Here is a 19,799-nt window from a genome sequence, read left to right as displayed (position 1 = left end):
TGACCTGAGCCGAAGGCAGTCGCTTAACCAACTGAGCCACCCAGGCGCCCTATAATAGATATTTTTAACCTGTTATTTCTGATGCTAGCTTGTAGAGTATTATTAAAATGACATCTGAATAGGGAGAGTGATTATCAAAGAGATGAGGGGAAAACTTATTTATGAGAAAAATTACCAACACTTAAAAACGATAATATTGTAGTAATTTCATGTATAAACCTAATATATTTATAATTAATATATCATTTTGGTTTTCCTTTCTGTTTTTCCTTACGTCCTAAAACAACAAAATTAAAGTCACAAGTTTTTATAAGTTGTAGAGACTATAATTTCAGAAATAGTTTTTCCCTCTAAAACTTTTATTATGGAAAATATCAAACCTGTAAATTCAGCCCCATGAACCTATCTTACTCTTATGGGGAATGCTATTTTCCCTGTGCTGTTTCCCAGATCCTGCTGGATTATTTTGAAGCAAGTCTCAGATATCATATCATTTCATTTGTAAATTATTCTCTAAAATAAAAGAATTCTTTGGTAAAAAAAAAATTACATATTATCATACCTAAAATATTAATAACAGTTCATTAATACCATCAAATATCTAAACAGTTATCAAATTTTCTGAATTATCTCATAAGTGATTTTTGAAAAACAGTTTGGATTCAGTTAGATTGCAATTAGTCAATATATCTCTTACATTTCTTCTTATTTACAGATTCCCCCCTCTTTCTTTTTTCTTTTCTTTGGGGTTTATTTTTTGAGGATACCAGATTATTTGCCCTGTAGAGTTTGCTACAATTTTGATTTTGCCAATTATATCCTGTGTATTCCTCTGTCCCTTCTATTTCCTGTTAATTGGTAGGTAGGTATTAAAACTTCATCAGATTGAAGTTTGAATTTGCTTGACAAGAAATACTTCACAAATGGTGATGCTTACTTCCATCAGGAGGCATATAATATCTGGTTGTCTGTCAGAAGTAGTTTTTGAATGCTGTTTTAGTTAAAAATTTCAAAACAGGGGTGCCAGGGTAGCTCAGTCAGTTAAGCATCAGACTCTTGATCTCAGCTCAGGTCTTGATCTGAGAGAGTTCAAGCTCCACGTGAGGCTCTGCGCCAAGCATGGAGCCTACGTAAAAAATAAAGTAAAATTCAAAACAAATGTATCCTATGCTTTGAGGAAAAAATGATACTTCCTCATTCGATCCCTTTAACCACAAACAATGATGTCAGGAATTTCAATTTAGAATTGAGGCCTCTTCTGGCACATAACACATAATGAGGATCAGTTTTGTCTGAAAACCCTCCTTGTGATCGTATAAGAAGACCCATAGTCTTATATTATTTCGTGAGCCATTAGAAAGGGTTTTTCCCTGTGTCCCAGACTCTAAAGGTTTGGAAATGTTCTAAACTTAATTGAAAAATGAACTATGAATCATCCACTGGGATGACTGTTGGTTGTTTTAGTCAGGGTTCTCTTCAGAGAAATAGAACCGATAGGCTATACAGAGCAATCTGTAAGAGGAGATTCAATTCAGGAACTGGCTTTCGTGATTCTGGAGGCCGAGAAGCCCCATAGTCTATGGTCTGCAAGCTGAAGTACCAGGAAAGCTAGTGGTCAACTCAGTCCAAGTCCCGCGGTCTGCAAATGGGAGGGAAGGGGAGGATGATATCTATCCAGTCCCTATTCAAGTCCGAAAGGCCAAGAAGCAGAAGCACTAATGTCCCTAGGTCAGGAGAAGATGCATGTCTTAGCTCAAGCAGAGAGAGCAGATTCACCCTTCTTCCGCTTCTTGTTCTGTTCAGGCCTTCAACGGATTGTATGACGTCCACCTGCATTGGTGGGGGCAATCCTCTTTACTTAGTCTATTCATTCAAATGTTAATCTCTTCTAGACATACCTAGAAATAATGTTTACCAGCTATCTGGGCATTCCTTAGCCCAGTCAAGTTGACATATAAAGTTAACCATCACAATAGTCTACATAGAGAACTCAAGAAACTGAGTTGACCATCAATTTATAGGGTTCAGCAATCTTTTTTTTTAATTTAAATTCAATTAGCCAACATATATTACATCATGAGTTTCAGATGTAGAGTTCAATAATTCATCAGTTGCATATAACACCAGTGCTTGATACAAAATCACTACAGAAAAATCAGTGGTATCCCTTATCCTGGAAATAAATAGAAAATATAACTTTTTAAAAAAGATACTATTCTCAGAAGCAAGACTATAAAGTACCTCGCAATAAACCTTCAACAAGAAATGTGTAAGACTTGTATGAAGAAAAAATACAAAGCTTCATTAAAGAACATAAAAGACCTGAATAAATGGAAAGAGAGACTGTGCTCATAGAGGGGAAGACTCAAAATTACAAAGACATCAGTGCTCTCAAATTAATCTATAAATTTAACACAATTGCAATTACATTATATCCAGGAGGGCTTTTCTGGAAACTTGACAAAATGGTTCTAAAATTCATTTGGGAGAGTAAAGATAACTGGATACAGCGAAGATAGTTTGAAGATGAAAGAGACAGAGGAATTTTTCCTGCCAGATGTCAAGGCTTACTGTAATTAAAACAGTGTAGTATGAGGGCAGGACCAGGTCGATGGAAAGATTAGAAAATCCAGACTTCTTTGAGGACTTGTGTATGATTAAGTATCCCATATCAGTGGAACACAGACAGACTGTTGAACAAATGAAGTAGTTTGGGACCATTGGTTCTCTATAGCACAGTGACTGCCATAGAGTTGCTATTCAGCTGTTGACAGTGAATGCCTCTGGTAGGGAGGGATCTTCTCATTATACTATTTGAAGTGTTTAATTTTGTTTTGTTTTGTTTTGGTTTTGTTTTTACAACGTGAATGTATTCTTCAATTTAAAAACTAATCAAGGGGCGCCTGGGTGGCTCAGTCGTTCAGCGTCTGCCTTCGGCTCAGGTCATGATCCCAGGGTTCTAGGATCGAGCCCCGCATCGGGCTCCCTGCTCAACGGGAAGCCTGCTTCTCCCTCTCCCACTCCCCCTGCTTGTGTTCCCTCTCTAGCTGTCTCTCTCTCTGTCAAATAAATAAAATCTTTAAAAAATAAAAAAATAGGGGGCCTGGGTGGCTCAGCCGTTAAGCGTCTGCCTCCGGCTCAGGTCATGATCCCAGCGTCCTGGGATCGAGCCCCGCATCAGGCTCCATGCTCAGCGGGAAGCCTGCTTCTGCCTCTCCCACTCCCCCTGCTTGTGTTCCCTCTCTCGCTGTGTCTCTCTCTGTGTCAAATAAATAAATAAAATCTTAAAAAAATAATAAATAAATAAATAAATAAATAAATAAATAAATAAATAAAAACTAATCGAAAAAAGCAGTTGCCCACAGAATTTAGAATTTTGGCCTAATAATCCTTTGCATAATTGCAACAAAAGCATTTTCATCAGGTAGTTTTAAGAATTTAATAAATTCACATTTAAGATAAATACCATTTAATAGACACGAAATAGATTTTACTCCTTTAAATCCAACATATTGAAATGCTCAAGTTATATAGTCTAGATTTTCATATTCAAGTGCTTTATCCATAATTTAAAAGTGAACTTTAAGAGGCTTAAATTTCTATAATACTTTTTTGGTGTAAAAGCTGGAATAAAGTAGAATAAAATTAATACAGTGAAAATCAGTTATTTAACTTAATGGGGACCAAATTTCAGGTCACCTTTTCCCAGTAACTGTGAATAACTCTAGAGTAGTTCCCACCTGATGACGTGTACTTAGGCACTAATGATGCATGCTTAGAGCTTTACCACCCTCCTCCCCAACCCCAGAATTGCCCACCTGGGAGTGAGGTACTAAGATTGCTTCTTGAGCTAAAAGTGGCTTTCTTTTTTCCTAGCAGAAGAAAACAGTGTCCTGTCTTTAGTTTTTCTTATGCTAGGGCTTTTCTCTGTCCTCGTTTAGAATTAATTGTTCATTTCACCCCTACTTGTGCTGTTTCTAATAATTCTCTTCTTCCTGTCTGCTTTTCTTATCACCTCTTGTGTTCTGTTGCTTTGCCTCTGTATCCTAGCTTTTCCCTGGAAAAGGCTGGACGTTTTAGTTATCGGTCACTATTGAGAGCTTCTAGTTGGAAAATGGAAAGTTACACATTAAATTTAATCTTCAAGTTTTTAGTTGTGCTTGGCTGTTTTTATGAATGTTCACTACCCACAAGTTCTTTCTTCTTTTCTGCACCAGCAGTTTTTTTTCCCCTTTCCTTTAAGAAAAGAAAATATTTTAGTTTGGCACCATTCAGGATGCTGGAGGCATTGAATAAGTGGTCTTAATCGAAGTTTCAGTTGTGGGTTGAATTCTGTGTTTCTGTAATGAAGTTGAAATTTAAAAGAGGTGAACCATCATTTCAAGTGAGAAAATCATCCTCTACTTAGAAGACATACTTCATTTCTTTTTTTTTAAAGATTGTATTTATGTATTTATTTATTATATATATATAGAGAGAGAGAGAGAGAGAGTGAGCGGGGGGAGCAGAGGGAGGAGCGGAGGGAGAGGGACAAGCGGACTCCTTGCTGAGCACAGAGCCTGACTTGGGGCTCCATCCCAGGACCCTGAGATCATGACCTGAGCCAAAATCAAGAGTTGGACACCCAACCAACTGAGCCACCCAGGCACCCTGACATATGTCATTTATTTCCAAATATTTATAAAAAGTTATACATGGAAGAAATTTTGTACTGGGACAGTTGAGAACAAAGACCACAACCTACAAATCTAATTTACTAAGCTATTTTCAGTACATGAATCTGGACATAATAGGATTTGGAGAACTATGATAAGCTTTGGAAATGAAGAGCTCTCTCCTCACCTCCCTGGCCCTATGGGGCTCGCCATGTCCTTTTCACTTTCAGGTCTCTTCAGGGTCAATCACGGTGACTGCCATTGGTATTCAAAAACTACTCTTTGTTTTCTAACTTAATTTAGTGTTGTGGAAATATTATGTCACCCAAATAAAAAAATTCTTAGCGTTTAATTTTTTATTGAGTTATGGGTAAGCATAACTCTGATGATCACTATCTTTTAGTTACTTGCAGTCATTGAACTGAATCTGAGAAGTAGCAGGGCTAGCTAGGTCTTTTTGTCTAACCTTTTATTTAATACAGGATCTTACACACACACACACACACACACTCTCTCTCTCTCTCTCCTTGACAGATTGCTTAAGTATAGACTTCTCCAGGATCCTGTTTGGAGCCCTCTGTCTGTGGAGGTTGAGTTCATAGTGGGAGAGTAAACAGAAACAGCTCCTCTCCACACATAGCTCAAGTTCCCCGGCCTTCTCCCAAGTTCCAGACCCTCACATCACTTCCTTTCCTCCACTGGGATTGCCTGTTGCTTCTGCAAGCCTAGTATTTCTAAAACTGAACTCATTTTCCTTCATGCAAACTTGTTTCTCCTGGCTGTCCAATGGAGTTTATGTTTTCATCATTCTGCACTCACCCAGAATGAAAATTTTGGAGTTCCTTTGACTGTTCCACTTTTTAATTTAATTCTCTCTCTCAAATTCAGCTGCCAGTTCCTATGAAGGAAACCTCTGCAATGTTTCTTTCTATCCCTTTTTTTTTTTAAATCTAAATGCCACAGCCTAGCTCACACCTCATTACCTTTTACCTGGAGTATATTTGCTTATTAATATTCCCTTTATTAATATTGGTCCCATCTTTGATCAATATTTATTTTACTGCTATATTCCTCTTCCTAAAGCACAAAACCTTCTTTTTTTCTTTTTCCTTTTTTTTTTTTTTTTTTTGGTTAAAAACATTAGTGGAACAACTGGCAAGATTTGAATGAAGTCTATAGATTATAGATTAGATAATAGTATTGTATCTGTGTGAATTTCCTGATTTTGATCATTCGACTATGGTTATGTTAGAGACTGTCCTTGTATTTAGAAAATACACGTGGAAGTACTTAGGGGACACTCTGTAACTTCCTCTCAAAAGTTGAAAAATCATATGTATATATATCAGAAAGTTATGTATGCTTATATGGAGAGAAAGAATGGTAACGTAAAGCAAATATGGGGAAAACTGATATTTGGGGAATCTGATTGAAGCATATATGTGACTTCTTTGTACTATTTTTACAACTTTTCTTGAGCATGAAGTTATCTCAACATAAAAAGTTTTCAAAAGTCATTAGGGAGATAGGGAGAATTCTTTGTGCCTTCTCCTGGGTTTTGCTGTGAACCTTTAACTGCCCCCCAAAAATAGCCTTAACAAAAAATTTTTAAAAGTCATGAGACTCAGGGAAAGTGTACTAGTGATTCTCCTAAGCAGATACTCCAGTGTTGTGTTTTGCTTACCTGATGGTTCAGTTCCTTCAGCAAGCATTTATTTGTTTTGTTTTTTTTTTTAAAGATTTTATTTATTTATTTGAGAGAGAGGATGAGAGGAGAGAGAGAGCACATGGGGGGGGGAGGGTCAGAGGGAGAAGCAGACTCCCTGCTGAGCAGGGAGCCCGATGCGGGACTCGATCCCGGGACTCCAGGATCATGACCTGAGCCGAAGGCAGTCGCTTAACCAACTGAGCCACCCAGGCGCCCGCAAGCATTTATTTGTTAAGCATCTTACTATGTCTCAAAAGACAGAACACGAATAAAGATGTAATAAGCAAATTTGAGGTCTGAACAGTGCCCCCTCATAGTTTATACGTGGCATGTTGGTTTACTACAGTTTTGACGATCACGAGGAGCAGGGCTCAAGGGGAAGGGGTCCCAGGCTGAACTTTCCCCGACTGTGAGAGGAAGCGGCGGCCAAGGTGCTCCTTGCCTTCTCCCTGTCTACAGCGATGTTAAAGGCACTGGAAATTCTCTCTGACCTTGCGTTTGCTGCCCCAGAGCCTTGGTTTGTCCCTGTGCTGAAGTGGGTAAAAGCTTTTATCTGAGCTGCTGAATTCTATTTTCAGATAACTAAGTGGGCTTTTTTTTTTTTCTTTTTAAGCCTTGCTAGTGGATCCAGGGGGAAGCTATAAATACTACATTTTGGTATGCTGAGGATGAAGCCTTGAGCAGCTTACCTCATGACAGTGGCTCAAAGCAACACTTCTGGGACTTGAATGCTGGGAGAAATTCCGATATGTTAAATTTGACAGTATCTGTTCTTGTCCGTAAATCTATTTTTGGTGACAAGTGGTTTCTGAATTTCTGAGTTATTCTGATCACACTAACCCTGGTGGTGTCACTTACTATTCCCACGGTGCTGATGGCTGTCTACAGACGGCAGCTCCAGAGTTTTACGCTGGCAGATGACTTCCATTTTAATTCCGTTCAGCAAACTTGAGTTCCCATGAAGGATCAGGCACTGATTTACACACTGGGTATGCGGCGATGAGTACAGCACAGTCTGATAGAAGGAACAGACACATAAGAAAATAAATAGAACATAAACTAATAAGCACAGTTACAAAGGACAGAGTTGGCCCTGAGAAGGATGTATTTACTGTAGGAGAAGAGGAGGAGGAAACTGAAAGAGAAGAGAACAAAGGGGTAAGAGACCCAAATCCTTATCTTCCACAGCAGCAAGTCAATGAATAAATTTCAAACTGGATAATCTAGAAGTAGAGGTAGTAACATGTTTTTAAGCACGATGGAGGTAAATAACAAAAGAAAATTGAAGGGAGTTGTATCTGGGCAACAGGTGTCTGAGGAGGGGAAGAAATAGGGTTATTATTTTTCATTGTCAACCTTGTAGTAGTACTCTGACTGTTGAAAACTATATGCATTTTGTTACTTTATTTAAAAAGACGTTTAAATCCTACTTACTCTTTTAGGCCAACTCAAATGATGCCATTTCCATGTATCCTGTGCTATAAGTAGACACACACACCCCTTCCTTTAAACTTACACAGAAGTTCTTTAAACTCCTTATACAACATTTACCATATTCTGGTTTTAGAGTATTTGTTTACTTTTCTTTTCCCTCTGCTAGATTATTAGGCTTTTGGAAGCAGGAACTGTTCATCTCAAAATTTTCCTCAATGCTTATTAATTCCTTTACTTGTGGTTGGCGTAAGTGAACTGAGGGTTTAGCCATGTTGTTTGTTAGCTCGCATTTTGGATCCTTGGTAGCATGAAAATTCAAATGTTCTAACTTAAATATATAGAGGTGCAGCTGCTAAGCATTATTTATATCTTTTTTTTGCAAGTGTAATTTATCTAGTGCTCTTAAATCTGATTCAGTGGATTTTGGTAGAATACTCTGTATTTAAGAGCACATCCTGGATTACTGATAATTAGAATTTTTGTTTCTTGAAAATTAGAAGCTAGTTTCTCATTTGGATAGCTACTGGTATTGGGAAGATTTATTTCTGTTATTTATTTATTTGTTTATTTATTTATTTATGTCCCACAAGAACTCCTTTTGATTCCAAGAGGACTGGTATTGAGTGCATTTGATACTTTGCCATATTAGGGGATTAGTTGTTTTAATATTTTAATCCCACGGTGATCAAACAGAGTAATGAAAGTAGATTGCTCTTGAGGGAGCATTTGGTCTGCCCTCCTGGCTGTTTCCTAAGGCAAGAGAATGTCCAAGCTATTCTAGGCAGATGGTAGGGGAGGCTTTCTGTTAAAACACAGCCCCATTCCTGCACTCACCCCCATTTAAAGCAATATATACTTCGCCAACCTCGCCATGTTCTTTCAAGAGTTCACTTGGTAAACCCAACCTTCTCTGTTTAATTCAGCCATATTTTTAGTCACTTTTCTCCTTATAAAGATGCTTTAAATACTGTTTCAAGATGTTCTTTAGCCCTATGGCTCTTGCTAAGTTATCCTTAGGTTGATTAGGCCTGATACTATATTTACAGAAACAGGATATGTTTATAAGTCAAAAAATCATGCAAATAATTCCCCAAACCATTTGGCTGCTCTTCATTGTGGTAGAAGTGAGTAGTTTCAAGAGTGCTCCCTATATTGCAAAGCTGTGTTAAGATGGTATGAAATTATCTAAAAGTGAAAAGTCAGTAATTTGTAATGCCATTCACTTAAAAAGTAAAATCCAATTTTTAAACTTAAGTTTTAAATTTTAAAACATTCCTCTAGTATCAGGATGAAGTTGAATGGACTTTCCTGAAAATCCAACTGTTTAAGGTTATCTAATTTGGAGGAAACAAAAAGAAAGAAATGATTAAATTTCCTGAATAGTTGTTTCCTGCGTAGCTCTGGGCACGCCTCTCTTGCGCCTGGAACTGTGCTGGCTACGGATTATGAGGCCTCCTCCTGCTCAGAGTCTGCCCTGTACACACATAGTTCAGGGCTCATCCAGAGATTGGAGGTCGCGACTCCCCCTTTGTGTGTGCTTCTCTCTGGGATTCCTGTCTCCAACTGCGGTGCTCGTCCTAATCTCTGTCCTCTCATTCTTCAACCAGTAAGACTACCTATTTCCATGTAAATTTTAGGCCTCCCTGTGTGGCACTAATTGGGAATTATCCTCAGATAAAAAGCTGGAAAAAATGGAAAACTCACCCAGTGCCGTTCCTGTTTTCCCAGTGTTGACTCTGCTCCAGTATCTGCCTGTTTTTAGTCACTCCCCAGTGCATTCCACTAATGATTTTTTGTGTTTTGTCCAGAATTTATAACAGTTACCTGTGAACTACTCTGCAATTATGAAAAGCAGAACTCACCTCTTGTCTTATTTTAATGGATATTGTAAGTCATAGGGAGAGTTACAGCTAAATCTCAATTTTTATGAGATAAAAGAATAGATTTTGCCCTCAAGTATGGCCCTGCTCACTTTTTTGGCCTTTGAAAGTAGTACTGCATTGTGCCAAAGTGACTATACACATAAGCACTTAAGTCACGTGGTGGTACTTAAGTTAAAAGATGTTTATCAGGGGCGCCTGGGTGGCTCAGTTGGTTAAGTGTCTGACTCTTGATTTCCGCTCAGGTCTTGATCTCAGGGTCATAAATTTAAGCCCCACATTGGGCTCCACGCCCAGTGTGGAGCCTACTTAAAAAAAAAATTTTTTTTTTTAATTTAAAAATTGGGTCACCTGGGTGGCTCATTCAGTTGGGTGTCTGCCTTCAGCTCAGGTCATGATCCCAGGGTCCTGGGATCGAGCCCTGTGTTGGGCTCCCTGCTCAGTGGGAGCCTGCTTCTCCCTCTCCCTACAGCTCCCCCTGCTTGTACTCTCTCTTTATTTAAAAAAAATAATTTTAATTTAATTTATTTATTTAAAAAATTAAAATAAAAAGATAAAAATAAAAATTTAAAAAAATTTTTAAAGATGTTTATTTGTATAATTCAGAATATTTTTATTAAGATTAATATTGAAATGAAAACACAAGATCTCTGTATACTTAAAGAGAACTCATAGATGGATCCCCAAGAATATGTCCCCAAATTTGTATATCCCAATTGTGAAACTCAGCTAGCTATCCTCTGAAGCAGGGCCTCTGACTTTGTTATTCTCCAGTTTAAAAACTTTCCATGAGGAATGCCTGGGTGGCTTACTCTGTTGTGCGTCGGACTCTTGATTTTCGTTCAGGTTGTGATCTCAGGGTTGTGAGATGGAACCCCACATGGATTCCGCACTCAGCAGGGAGTCTGCTTGAGATTCTCTCTCCCTCTGCCCCTGATCACGTGCTTGTGCTTACGCGTGCACGTGCTCTCTCTTTCTCTCTCTCTAAAAATAAATCTTAAAAAAAAAAGTCTTTCCATGAGAGGCATTCTCATAAATTGCTAGTGGGAATGTAAATTGGTATAATCCTTGTGAAGACAATTTGGCAATATTTTTCAAAATTACTAATGCATTTAATCTTGACTTAGCAATTTCACTTTTGGGAATTTTATCCTGTAGATATACTTGTACACATATGAGTGGACATTTGCATAATGTTATTCATCACCACATTGTTTAGAATAACAAAAGATGAGAAACTATCCGTCGTTAGGGAATAAGAGGAATTTCATGTTTACTGTGTATTAAGAGGTTACAATGAATTAGAAAATATTTTTTTAACAGAATGATAAGGAAAATATAATCTATAAAAATTTATGTGATATAACATAATCTGTGTTTAGAGGAAAATTTGTAGCCTTAAAAAGCTACTATGAGAAAAGAAAAAAACTGAAAATGAGTGATCTAAATGTCTATCTCAAGAAGGTAGAAAAAGAAAAGCAAATTAAATACAAAGATAGTAAATAAAAAGCAGGGAATCATAAAGGAGAGTTTATTGAAATTGAAAATATACAGTAGAAAGAATAACACCAAAAAATTGTTTTTTTTAAAAGCACTATAAAATTGATCAACTCCTGGCAAGCCTGATCAAGAAAAAAAGAAGGCCAGTGTTGCCAATGTCAGGAATGAAAAAGGGGACATTACTACAGATTCTATAGTCATTAAAAAGACAATAAAGGACATTAAGTACAATTCTTTCAGAGCATAGAAAAGAGGGGATATTTCTGACCTTGTTTTATGAAGCCAGCATAACTTTGATCCCAAAACCTGAACCAAGGATATTGTAAGAAAGGAAAATTTACAGCCAAATCTCTTACATGACTATAAATGCCAGACTAACCCAGTGATATATAAAAAACACATCAGATTATGTACTGAGAATATATATTCCACGAATGAAAGTTTGGTTTAACTTTCAAAATCAGTCAAATTTAATTCATCACATTATCAGAATAAAGAAAGAAATTACATAAGCATGTCAATAGATGGAAAAAATTGATAAACTGTTAACTCCCATTCATGATAACAAAGAAATACTTAGCAAACTAGGAATAGAAGGGGATTGCCTTAATCGCATTAATGGTATGTACAAAAAAAATCTACAGTAAATATCATACTTAATGGTGAATTATTGAATGTTTCCCCCTGAAAGACGAGAAATGAGGGACAAGGGAGCTTGTTACTACCACTTCTATTCAGTTTTCTCCTGGTCAGGCAATGTGACAAGAAAAAGGAGTCAACAGTGTAAATATAGAAAAGGTAAAAACAAAATCATGATTTGTGTTCATTCATCTTCCTACCTGTAGATTAAGGTTAGAAGACTGCTTGGTGGACATGGACATGTCGTCTTCACAATATAAATGGCTGTTTTATACAGCTAGGTACCTGAAGAGACTTCTCCCACAAGGGAAGAGGCTTGGAAAAGCTACTTCACAAACTGACTTGAAAAAAAAAGAAAAAATCATCTCCCTTTCAAATCCACTCTTAAGTCAAGATGGTGGCTTGAGACAGGGAGTTTGACCTTTTGCAGCCAAGGACAAAGATGTAACAGATGAGATGTGAGCTTAGTGTTGTGGGGTGAACACTGAGAACATTTTTCCATAGAAATATGTTTGCCTAGTGGCTAAATTCTGTAGGATTCCATCCACTGCAGGTGAAGTAGTCTGTGGAAACAACCTTAGGAACTTGTGTATCCTATGTAACTTTCCCCCAGAGGGATCTGCATTGTTAGTTAAAATGGGAGAGGAAAAAGAGGAGACAATAAAATTCTTGGAATATTATTTCTAATTTGAGGGTTCCTTGTAGTTCAAAGAGTAGAAGTTACCCTTTGAAGGAATGGAAAGATGAGCTTGTTTAAATAGCCCTGGGCCGCCTCATTTGAAATTGTGTCTCCATGTCTCTGCTCTTCTTATATCAGTATTAATAGAATCTCTGTCAGGAATTCACCTTTGTAGTACTTGGTCACAACATTTATCTTTTTATGTGACTGGCTTGAAGCTGGCTTCATTGTTGCCTCACTGGTGTAGAAATACACACACCACACACACACACCACACAGACTATCTGTGTAGAGTATTATGCTATATGAAAATAGTCATGGATTGTCAAACCCTTATAACAACTTCAGGTCTAGTCTAGTCACTACAGCTGTTGCTGAACCCAGAAAACTTGAAAGCACAACAGTACTTACCATTTCACACCCACCACCATCACTACTGATGCCAAGTTATGCCACCACCCTCTGCCCAGGAGTATACACATATAACAACTTTGTAAGGTAAATACTATTATTAACCCCATTTTACAGATGAGGGAACTAAGTTGTACAAAGGTTAAACCGTTTTCCCCAGGTCACATAGTCAGCAAGTGCCATAGAGCCAGAATTCAACCCCAGGCAGTCTGTCCCAGAGTCTGTACTCTTAATCACTATGCCACACTACCTTCTGGGATTATTTTAATTATGCCTAAAAAGCAAAGACTCTTCACATATTAAAAAAACAAAAACAAAAACTCTACTGTTTGTGGAAGGGAATCTCAGCCGTGAAGTCCCACTCTCACTTCAGTGAGGTATATGGGAACATGAGAGAATGCAGAGGTAAACATTTTTTAGTTCGAAAGAGATCTTCCAATTAGCTAGGAGGGTAGGCATTAAAGGGGCTAAGAAACACTAGCCTATGGGTTGATTTTATGCAGTGTAAGCATTTCAAGTATTTTTTCTCTTTAAAAGGCATGACGTTCTTTAATTCCTCTTTTTGTGGTTAGCTCTTTCAAAGCAAAAGAAAACCTAATTCTGGTAGGGAATTTTATAGTAGCAAGCTGAAACTTGAAGTTTCTGGACCTTAGAATCTCCTACCCCATTAAAATATTTAATAAACCAGAACACTTCTATATTACTGCTTTAGAGCAATGTAGTACTAAGGGGAATAGAAAGGTGACTAAGATTGGGAAACTTATTTTCTGTGTAAATAAAACTATATTTTGGTTACCTTTCATCCTTTTCAAATTTTTGAAAGCAAAATTTTTAATCAAAACTGTGATTTCCTGAAATTGATTTTTAATAGATTTTTTTTTCATACTGTACTTTTCCTTTGTTTCCTCTCTTCTCTTTCCTGCTCACGGATACTTATATTGTAGTGTTAAAATACCCCAAATCTGGTATTTAAGTGTTTAAAGAACAAGAGAAAGGGATCTGATTATAATGCGATTCATAAATAATGTTCCTTCTGATTGTTTTGTATGCAAATGACCATGCTACGTGAGTAATTTTTAAGACGCCTTTGAAGGAGTCTGAGCATGGGCATTCTGGTCATTTGGAATCCTTTGTACAACTTGACTCGTCTGGACATTGTGTTCTACTGATAAACCGTAGAAGCTGTTTAATGTTTTTATAATGGGTATGCATCATTAACATTTTCAGATCCTTACTAAGTGACTGACACACATTTTGCCTAAACTTGAAATAGTAATATAGGCCCCTTTGTAGAATGGCAAGTAGTGGACACTGGCCAAAGATAGAAAATCATCTTAGACTTTTCAGAAATAACAGGACAGCTTCCTAAAGAACGTGGTGGCCCGAACTCATGTCAGCTTTCATGCCCTTCCAAAACTCCAGTAGAATGAAACTGAAGAGGTTTCTTTAAAGTATAAACCCACAAGAATGAGGAAAACAATAGGAAAGGCAATAGTAACAAAAGTCAGGAAGTTGGAAAACAGATTGAGCAGTCAGAACCCTAAGCCAGCAGGGGAAAACCAGCAGCCAACCTGATTTACACCACAGAACTGAAAAACTGGCAGGATCAGTGCCCATGGAAAAGGGGTTGAAAGGGTTGCTACGCTTGGGGCTGGTTGAAATCTGTTGAAGAACTCAGATCCCCAGAACCCCTACCCACCATCCCACAGCTGGGGGATTCTTCGTTCCCTGACATGACAGGGGACTGGGGGCTTACTCTGGAGAGGGAGCCAGAGACTCTCTAGACTCAGAGGCGCCTGGCACAGGCATAATGAAAATGGCACGGTTAAGTGATGACAGGGCGCCGAGTGCTTAGACCCCCAGCCCTGCTACCAGAAAGCCGATGGGGGTCTTTCTGCTACCAGAAAGCCAACAACTAGGCCTTCATTCTCTGGGCAGGATACTGGAGGATCTTCCTCTGCGGCAATGGCAAATTCAAGAGGAAAGGCCAACTTAAATGGCCCAACCAGATAATCCTCAGCGTAGCTCCCAGTCAACAAACTGCACTCACAGGCTGAGAGCCTTCAATCCGCTGTTTAATCCCATCAGTAAATGTGAGTCAACAACAAAGACTCACCGGATAACTTGGTCATCTGATCGGCCTCTGCTGTGAAATATGGAGACTAAAACAAACAGAAGGAAGTGACTTGGAGGAATGGTGCAGGGAAAGCACAGCTGCCAAAAATCCTAATAGTTCATTAACCCTCTTCTCTACTTTCATGCATGTTTTAAAATTTCCATTCTAATTATCATAGAGATAAGATACTGTAATAATAAGACAACAATATTGTAATATTGTAACAAAAACAATAAAACAATAAAAAAGGAACATTCAAACTGCTCTTAGAAATTAAAAATATGAGAAAAGAAGTAAAAACTCATTAAAAAAAGTTTAGAAATTAAATAAGAATCTCCTAGAAAGGAGGACACAAAGACAGAGATGGAAGAAAATGAATGCAACCCTGAATCCTCTATCTAGTCAAATTACCAACCAGGTGTGAGGACAGAAAAAAGACTTCGGCCGAAAAGACATTGGCAAGATTTCAAGTACCTTTTCTCCAGAAATCGCTGGAGGATGTGCTCCATCAAAATGTAGAGTAAATACAGAAAAAGGAAGACATGAGATGTAGGAAATATTAAATGTATTTTAGGAGAATCACCAGGACAAAGTAAGAGGTCTTTGCAGGATGAAAACTGCAGGCAACAAATCCACAGTGTGGGTGAAATTTATTCAGGAAGATGAAATTAAAAGAATGTCTGATGCACACAAACGCCTTAAGAGAAGATTAGAGCACAGGTCAGTCCTGGCTTACTGCCTGTTTTTTAAATACAGTGTTACTTGAACATAACTATTCCCATGTATTTATACATGGTCTAAGGCTGCTTTCACACTACAAAGCAGAGTTGAATGGTTGACACAGGTACCATAAAGCCTGCCAAGTCCAAATACGTCCTCTCTGGCCCTTTAAGAAAGAGTTTGCAGACACGCTCTAGAGAATTGACTCTAGATGGACAAGAGCTTATGGTTGTGGGGCACCTGGGTGGCTCAGTCATTAAGTGTCTGCCTTTGGCTCAGGTCATGATCCCAGGGTGCTGGGATCGAGCCCCAAATCGGGCTCCCTGCTCGGCGGGAAGCCTGCTTCTCCCTCTCCCACTCCCCCTGCTTGTATTCCCTCTCTCGCTGTCTCTCTCTGTCAAATAAATAAAATCTTAAAAAAAAAAAAAAAAAGAGCTTTTGGTTGAATTAGTTATGTGTACAGAGAAAATGATGTAACTGCTCAATTCAGGGAGAACAAAAATTGGGCAGGAAAGGAAGAGTAGCCTTGATTTATTACATGGCTTAGCTTTGAATATATGTACATGATTATAATAATGTAACTGTCTAGTACTCTGCTCATTAAAATTACCATACAACTGCGTTGGGAAGATGGGAAGGATATCAATGCGTGGTGGGAAAGGGAAGAATGCACTTGCTCCTCATCTTCCATAGTGGGAAGTCAGTAGATTGGCCCTAAAACTGAAGACGAAACATGGCAATAAACATCAAGATCCTTGGTTCAAAGAGGTAAACAACGGGCAGTGGGACAGGGACCGCTATTTTTTCATACAAACCTTTTGCAGGCTTTTAAAACTGTCTCCCTTTATAAAATTAAGAAAACTCCCCCACAAAACTGGGAAACAAAAAAGAAACTTCAACATCAGCAAATACATAGTATGTACTCGAGCTGCCCTTTTCTGCCCTCACGTCCAGCGGATGTGTATCACTAATCATCCCGGTCCGTTTCCTGGTGAGTCGGGACGCATTCACACAATCTGCACATTTGCGCTCCAAAAAGAGGCGGCCCCACTCAGGAAACCTCTATCTCTGATACAATTTAGGCACCAATTTAGGCAGATTCTGTCTGGTTCACAGACATTTCCTCCAAAAGAACATTGCTAAGATGCATTATTTGGCTGCTGCATTTTATTTTATTTTATTTTATTTTATTTTATTTTGTTTTATCTTACTTTATTTTATCTTATTTTATTCTATTTTTTAAAGATTTATTTATTTAATTGAGAGAGAAAAAGAGGCTGTACTCACACAAATGGGAAAGCAGACTCCCTGCTGAACGTGGAGCCCAACCCGGGGCTCGACCTCCCCACTGGGAGATCCTGGCCGGACCTGAAACCAAGACGCTCAATGGACTGAGCCACTCAGACATCCCAGTAGCTGCATTTTAAAATACCATCTGTTCTGAACAGTTTCTTCTTAAACCCACAAGCTTGGGAAGACAGTTATTTCTCAATAATTATTTGTAGATATAGGGCAATTTATTAATATTTTCTCATCATCTGGCACTTGGACCTAACGTAATAGGCTGGTAAATGTTTGAATGAATGAATAAATGAACTCTGTTGTATAATCAACAATTTTTTAAAAACCAAGATGACCTGAGAAGCTGCAGAAATGAACCCTTGTAAAAGCCACAGGTGATTCCATACCTTTCTTCAGCTTTTCGGTCACCAAAGCTAAATTGTGCTTCTGAATGAGTTTGATTTCTGAATTAAAGTAGTTTTTGCTTTTTTTCTAACTCTTCATAGGATCTTTCCAATCAAAGATGTACCCCTGGAGACGGATGGCCTTGCTGATTGGCTCTATCAACGTTTTGTTGAAAAAGAGGCGCTCTTATCACATTTTTATGAAACAGGTACGCAGTATCCTATTACGTATGTTTCTGAAGTTGGTGATAGTTCCAAAGATGTACGTTAGGGGAGATAACCATTTTTCCATTCTTCAGATACCCTAAAGGAATCAAAGTATTTCTATATTTAAGAATTCCAGCTTAGAATATTCATAAGGACAGTGTTAATGTTAAACTTATTCAGGCCCTTACTTTAGCAGCCAGTGTGCAAGATCACGTGATGAGTAAAATGTTGTACAAGTGGAACTAATTCAAGACAGTACACAGTATGTAGAAGAGTACGGTCATACGTGTACAATTACATGGGCTGTTTTATGACATAGCAAATAATATTTATGGTTCGGCATTGTACGTGATTGTTTAAATAGTACCATCATCTTGCAGTCATTTGAGATTATTTTGAACTGCATTTTTACATGCTTATTCTTTTCTTTACATACAGGGATAAAGCTTACTTTTTAAGTTTTCACAGATACAACCTTGTACTTTTCTTCTTGAGAGAAAAAAGTCAATTTACCTCAAGGCCCCTTATCTACACTCAATATTCTGTACCTTCTGTGAAAACTGCAATGCAGTCAAACAGACATAGGAAGGGAGGGGAGGAGGGAGGGAGGAAGAAAGGAAGTTAGGAAAGAAGGAAATTAGGGGCGCCTGGGTGGCTCAGTCATTAAGCGTCTGCCTTCGGCTCAGGTCATGATCCCAGGGTCCTGGGATCGAGCCCCACATCGGGCTCCCTGCTTGGCGGGAGGCCTGCTTCTCCCTCTCCCACTCCCCCTGCTTGTGTTCCCTCTCTCGCTGTGTCTCTCTGTCAAATAAATAAATAAAATCTTTAAAAAAAAAAAAAAGGAAAGAAGGAAATTAGCGTTGGTAGAATGCCAGGCGTTACCAAAGTGCTTTCACACATAACTACGTGTGTTGTAGGCTTGTTCTCTGGAACCTACAATAGGAAAAGAAAAAGGGGAAGAGAAAGTTGTTTTAGGTCTGATGATGGCTGTGAGATTTTAGATTAACAGAAAGTGCTATTTTCTTCCCACTTAGATTTTGTTGGTTCAGAATTAACGTTCATGTTAAATCAGACTGTTGAAGACCTAATGGTGAGCAAAGGCTGATACTGTTAATTACCTTTAATGCTTTTGTTTTTGTGTTTAGGGTTGTTTCACATTACCCACAACAGGATTCCTTCCTGATGCTAACGTTCTGACCCCAGGGCTGTGGACTAGTGCATACTCATATATGACAGGGGTTGGACGCTATGCATGTCTCTAGAATTCTTAGTAAGACTCATTGAACAAGATGCCCCTCTCTGCCATGTGCAGTCCTTGGTCTTACTCTCAAAATTTCTTTAAAGATAAAATAGGATAGATGCTTAAGAAGGCATGAGGTAATTAAGAGTCAACAGGCTCTCTCTTCTTTTTCAATCTTCATCTCTTGCTTTATGATAGTTAGCCTAAATTGTAACAACAATAATGGAAGTCTCTTTTTAAGAAAGCCATTTGTATAATAGACCTTGAAACTTGAAAGTGTTCTCTGTAAATTGCTTGTGAGAAGCAAATCCCCGCATGAATCAGCTTACCCAAAGGGATTATCAGTAAGGACAAAGACTATTTGAAATGCTGAAGTGTTATCAAGATGACCTTAGGTAATATTGCTCTGAAGGGGTCTATCTTTCCCTTCTAGAAAAGAATTTAAAGACATCTGTTCACTTTGTGTTTCTCCTTTTAATTACTAAGATATATTTCATAAATAATATTACCTTTTGAAAAGAGTACCAGTGATTTACCACCACTTTTTTTGTGGCAAAACCATTTAACTTGTAAATGGAGGAATTAGTGTTAGTTATGTCATTCCAGAAATTATTTAAAATCCATTTTGGGGCGCCTGGGTGGCTCAGTTGGTTAAGCGTCTGCTTCAGCTCAGGTCATAATGTCCAGGTCCTGGGATCGAGCCCCCGCATCAGGCTCCCTGCTCCGCGGAGAGTCTGCTTCTCCCTCTCCCTCTGCTGCGCCCCCCTGCTTGTGCTTTCTCTCGCTCTCCTGCTCTCCATCAAATAAATAAATAAAATATTTAAAATGTATACATCCTGTGTCCTGGCCACTGTAGAAATCTCTAGGGTTACAGTGGAAACAAGGAAGCCAGAGTGCCTGCTTTCATGCAGCTTATATTCCAGAA

At 38.3% G+C, this 19,799-nt stretch overlaps 1 protein-coding gene across 2 annotated transcripts in view; it reads left to right on the top strand.

Annotated features, from left to right (window-relative positions):
• The window catches only part of LPGAT1 (lysophosphatidylglycerol acyltransferase 1), a 77,656-nt gene that overhangs the window by 57,291 nt on the left and 566 nt on the right, over positions 1-19,799 (top strand). For both annotated transcript variants that reach the window (XM_032392994.1, XM_032392995.1), the window contains exon 7: positions 17,530-17,636. In XM_032392994.1, coding sequence (XP_032248885.1) covers positions 17,530-17,636 — 107 coding nt within the window. The remainder of the gene's footprint in view (positions 1-17,529; positions 17,637-19,799) is intronic.

This window comes from Phoca vitulina, unplaced genomic scaffold (assembly GCF_004348235.1).
Source record: "Phoca vitulina isolate PV1807 unplaced genomic scaffold, GSC_HSeal_1.0 scaffold71, whole genome shotgun sequence".
Taxonomy (NCBI): Eukaryota; Metazoa; Chordata; class Mammalia; order Carnivora; family Phocidae; genus Phoca; species Phoca vitulina.
The sequence above is the reverse complement of the archived record's forward strand: the minus strand, read 5'-3'. Positions and strand labels throughout refer to the sequence as shown.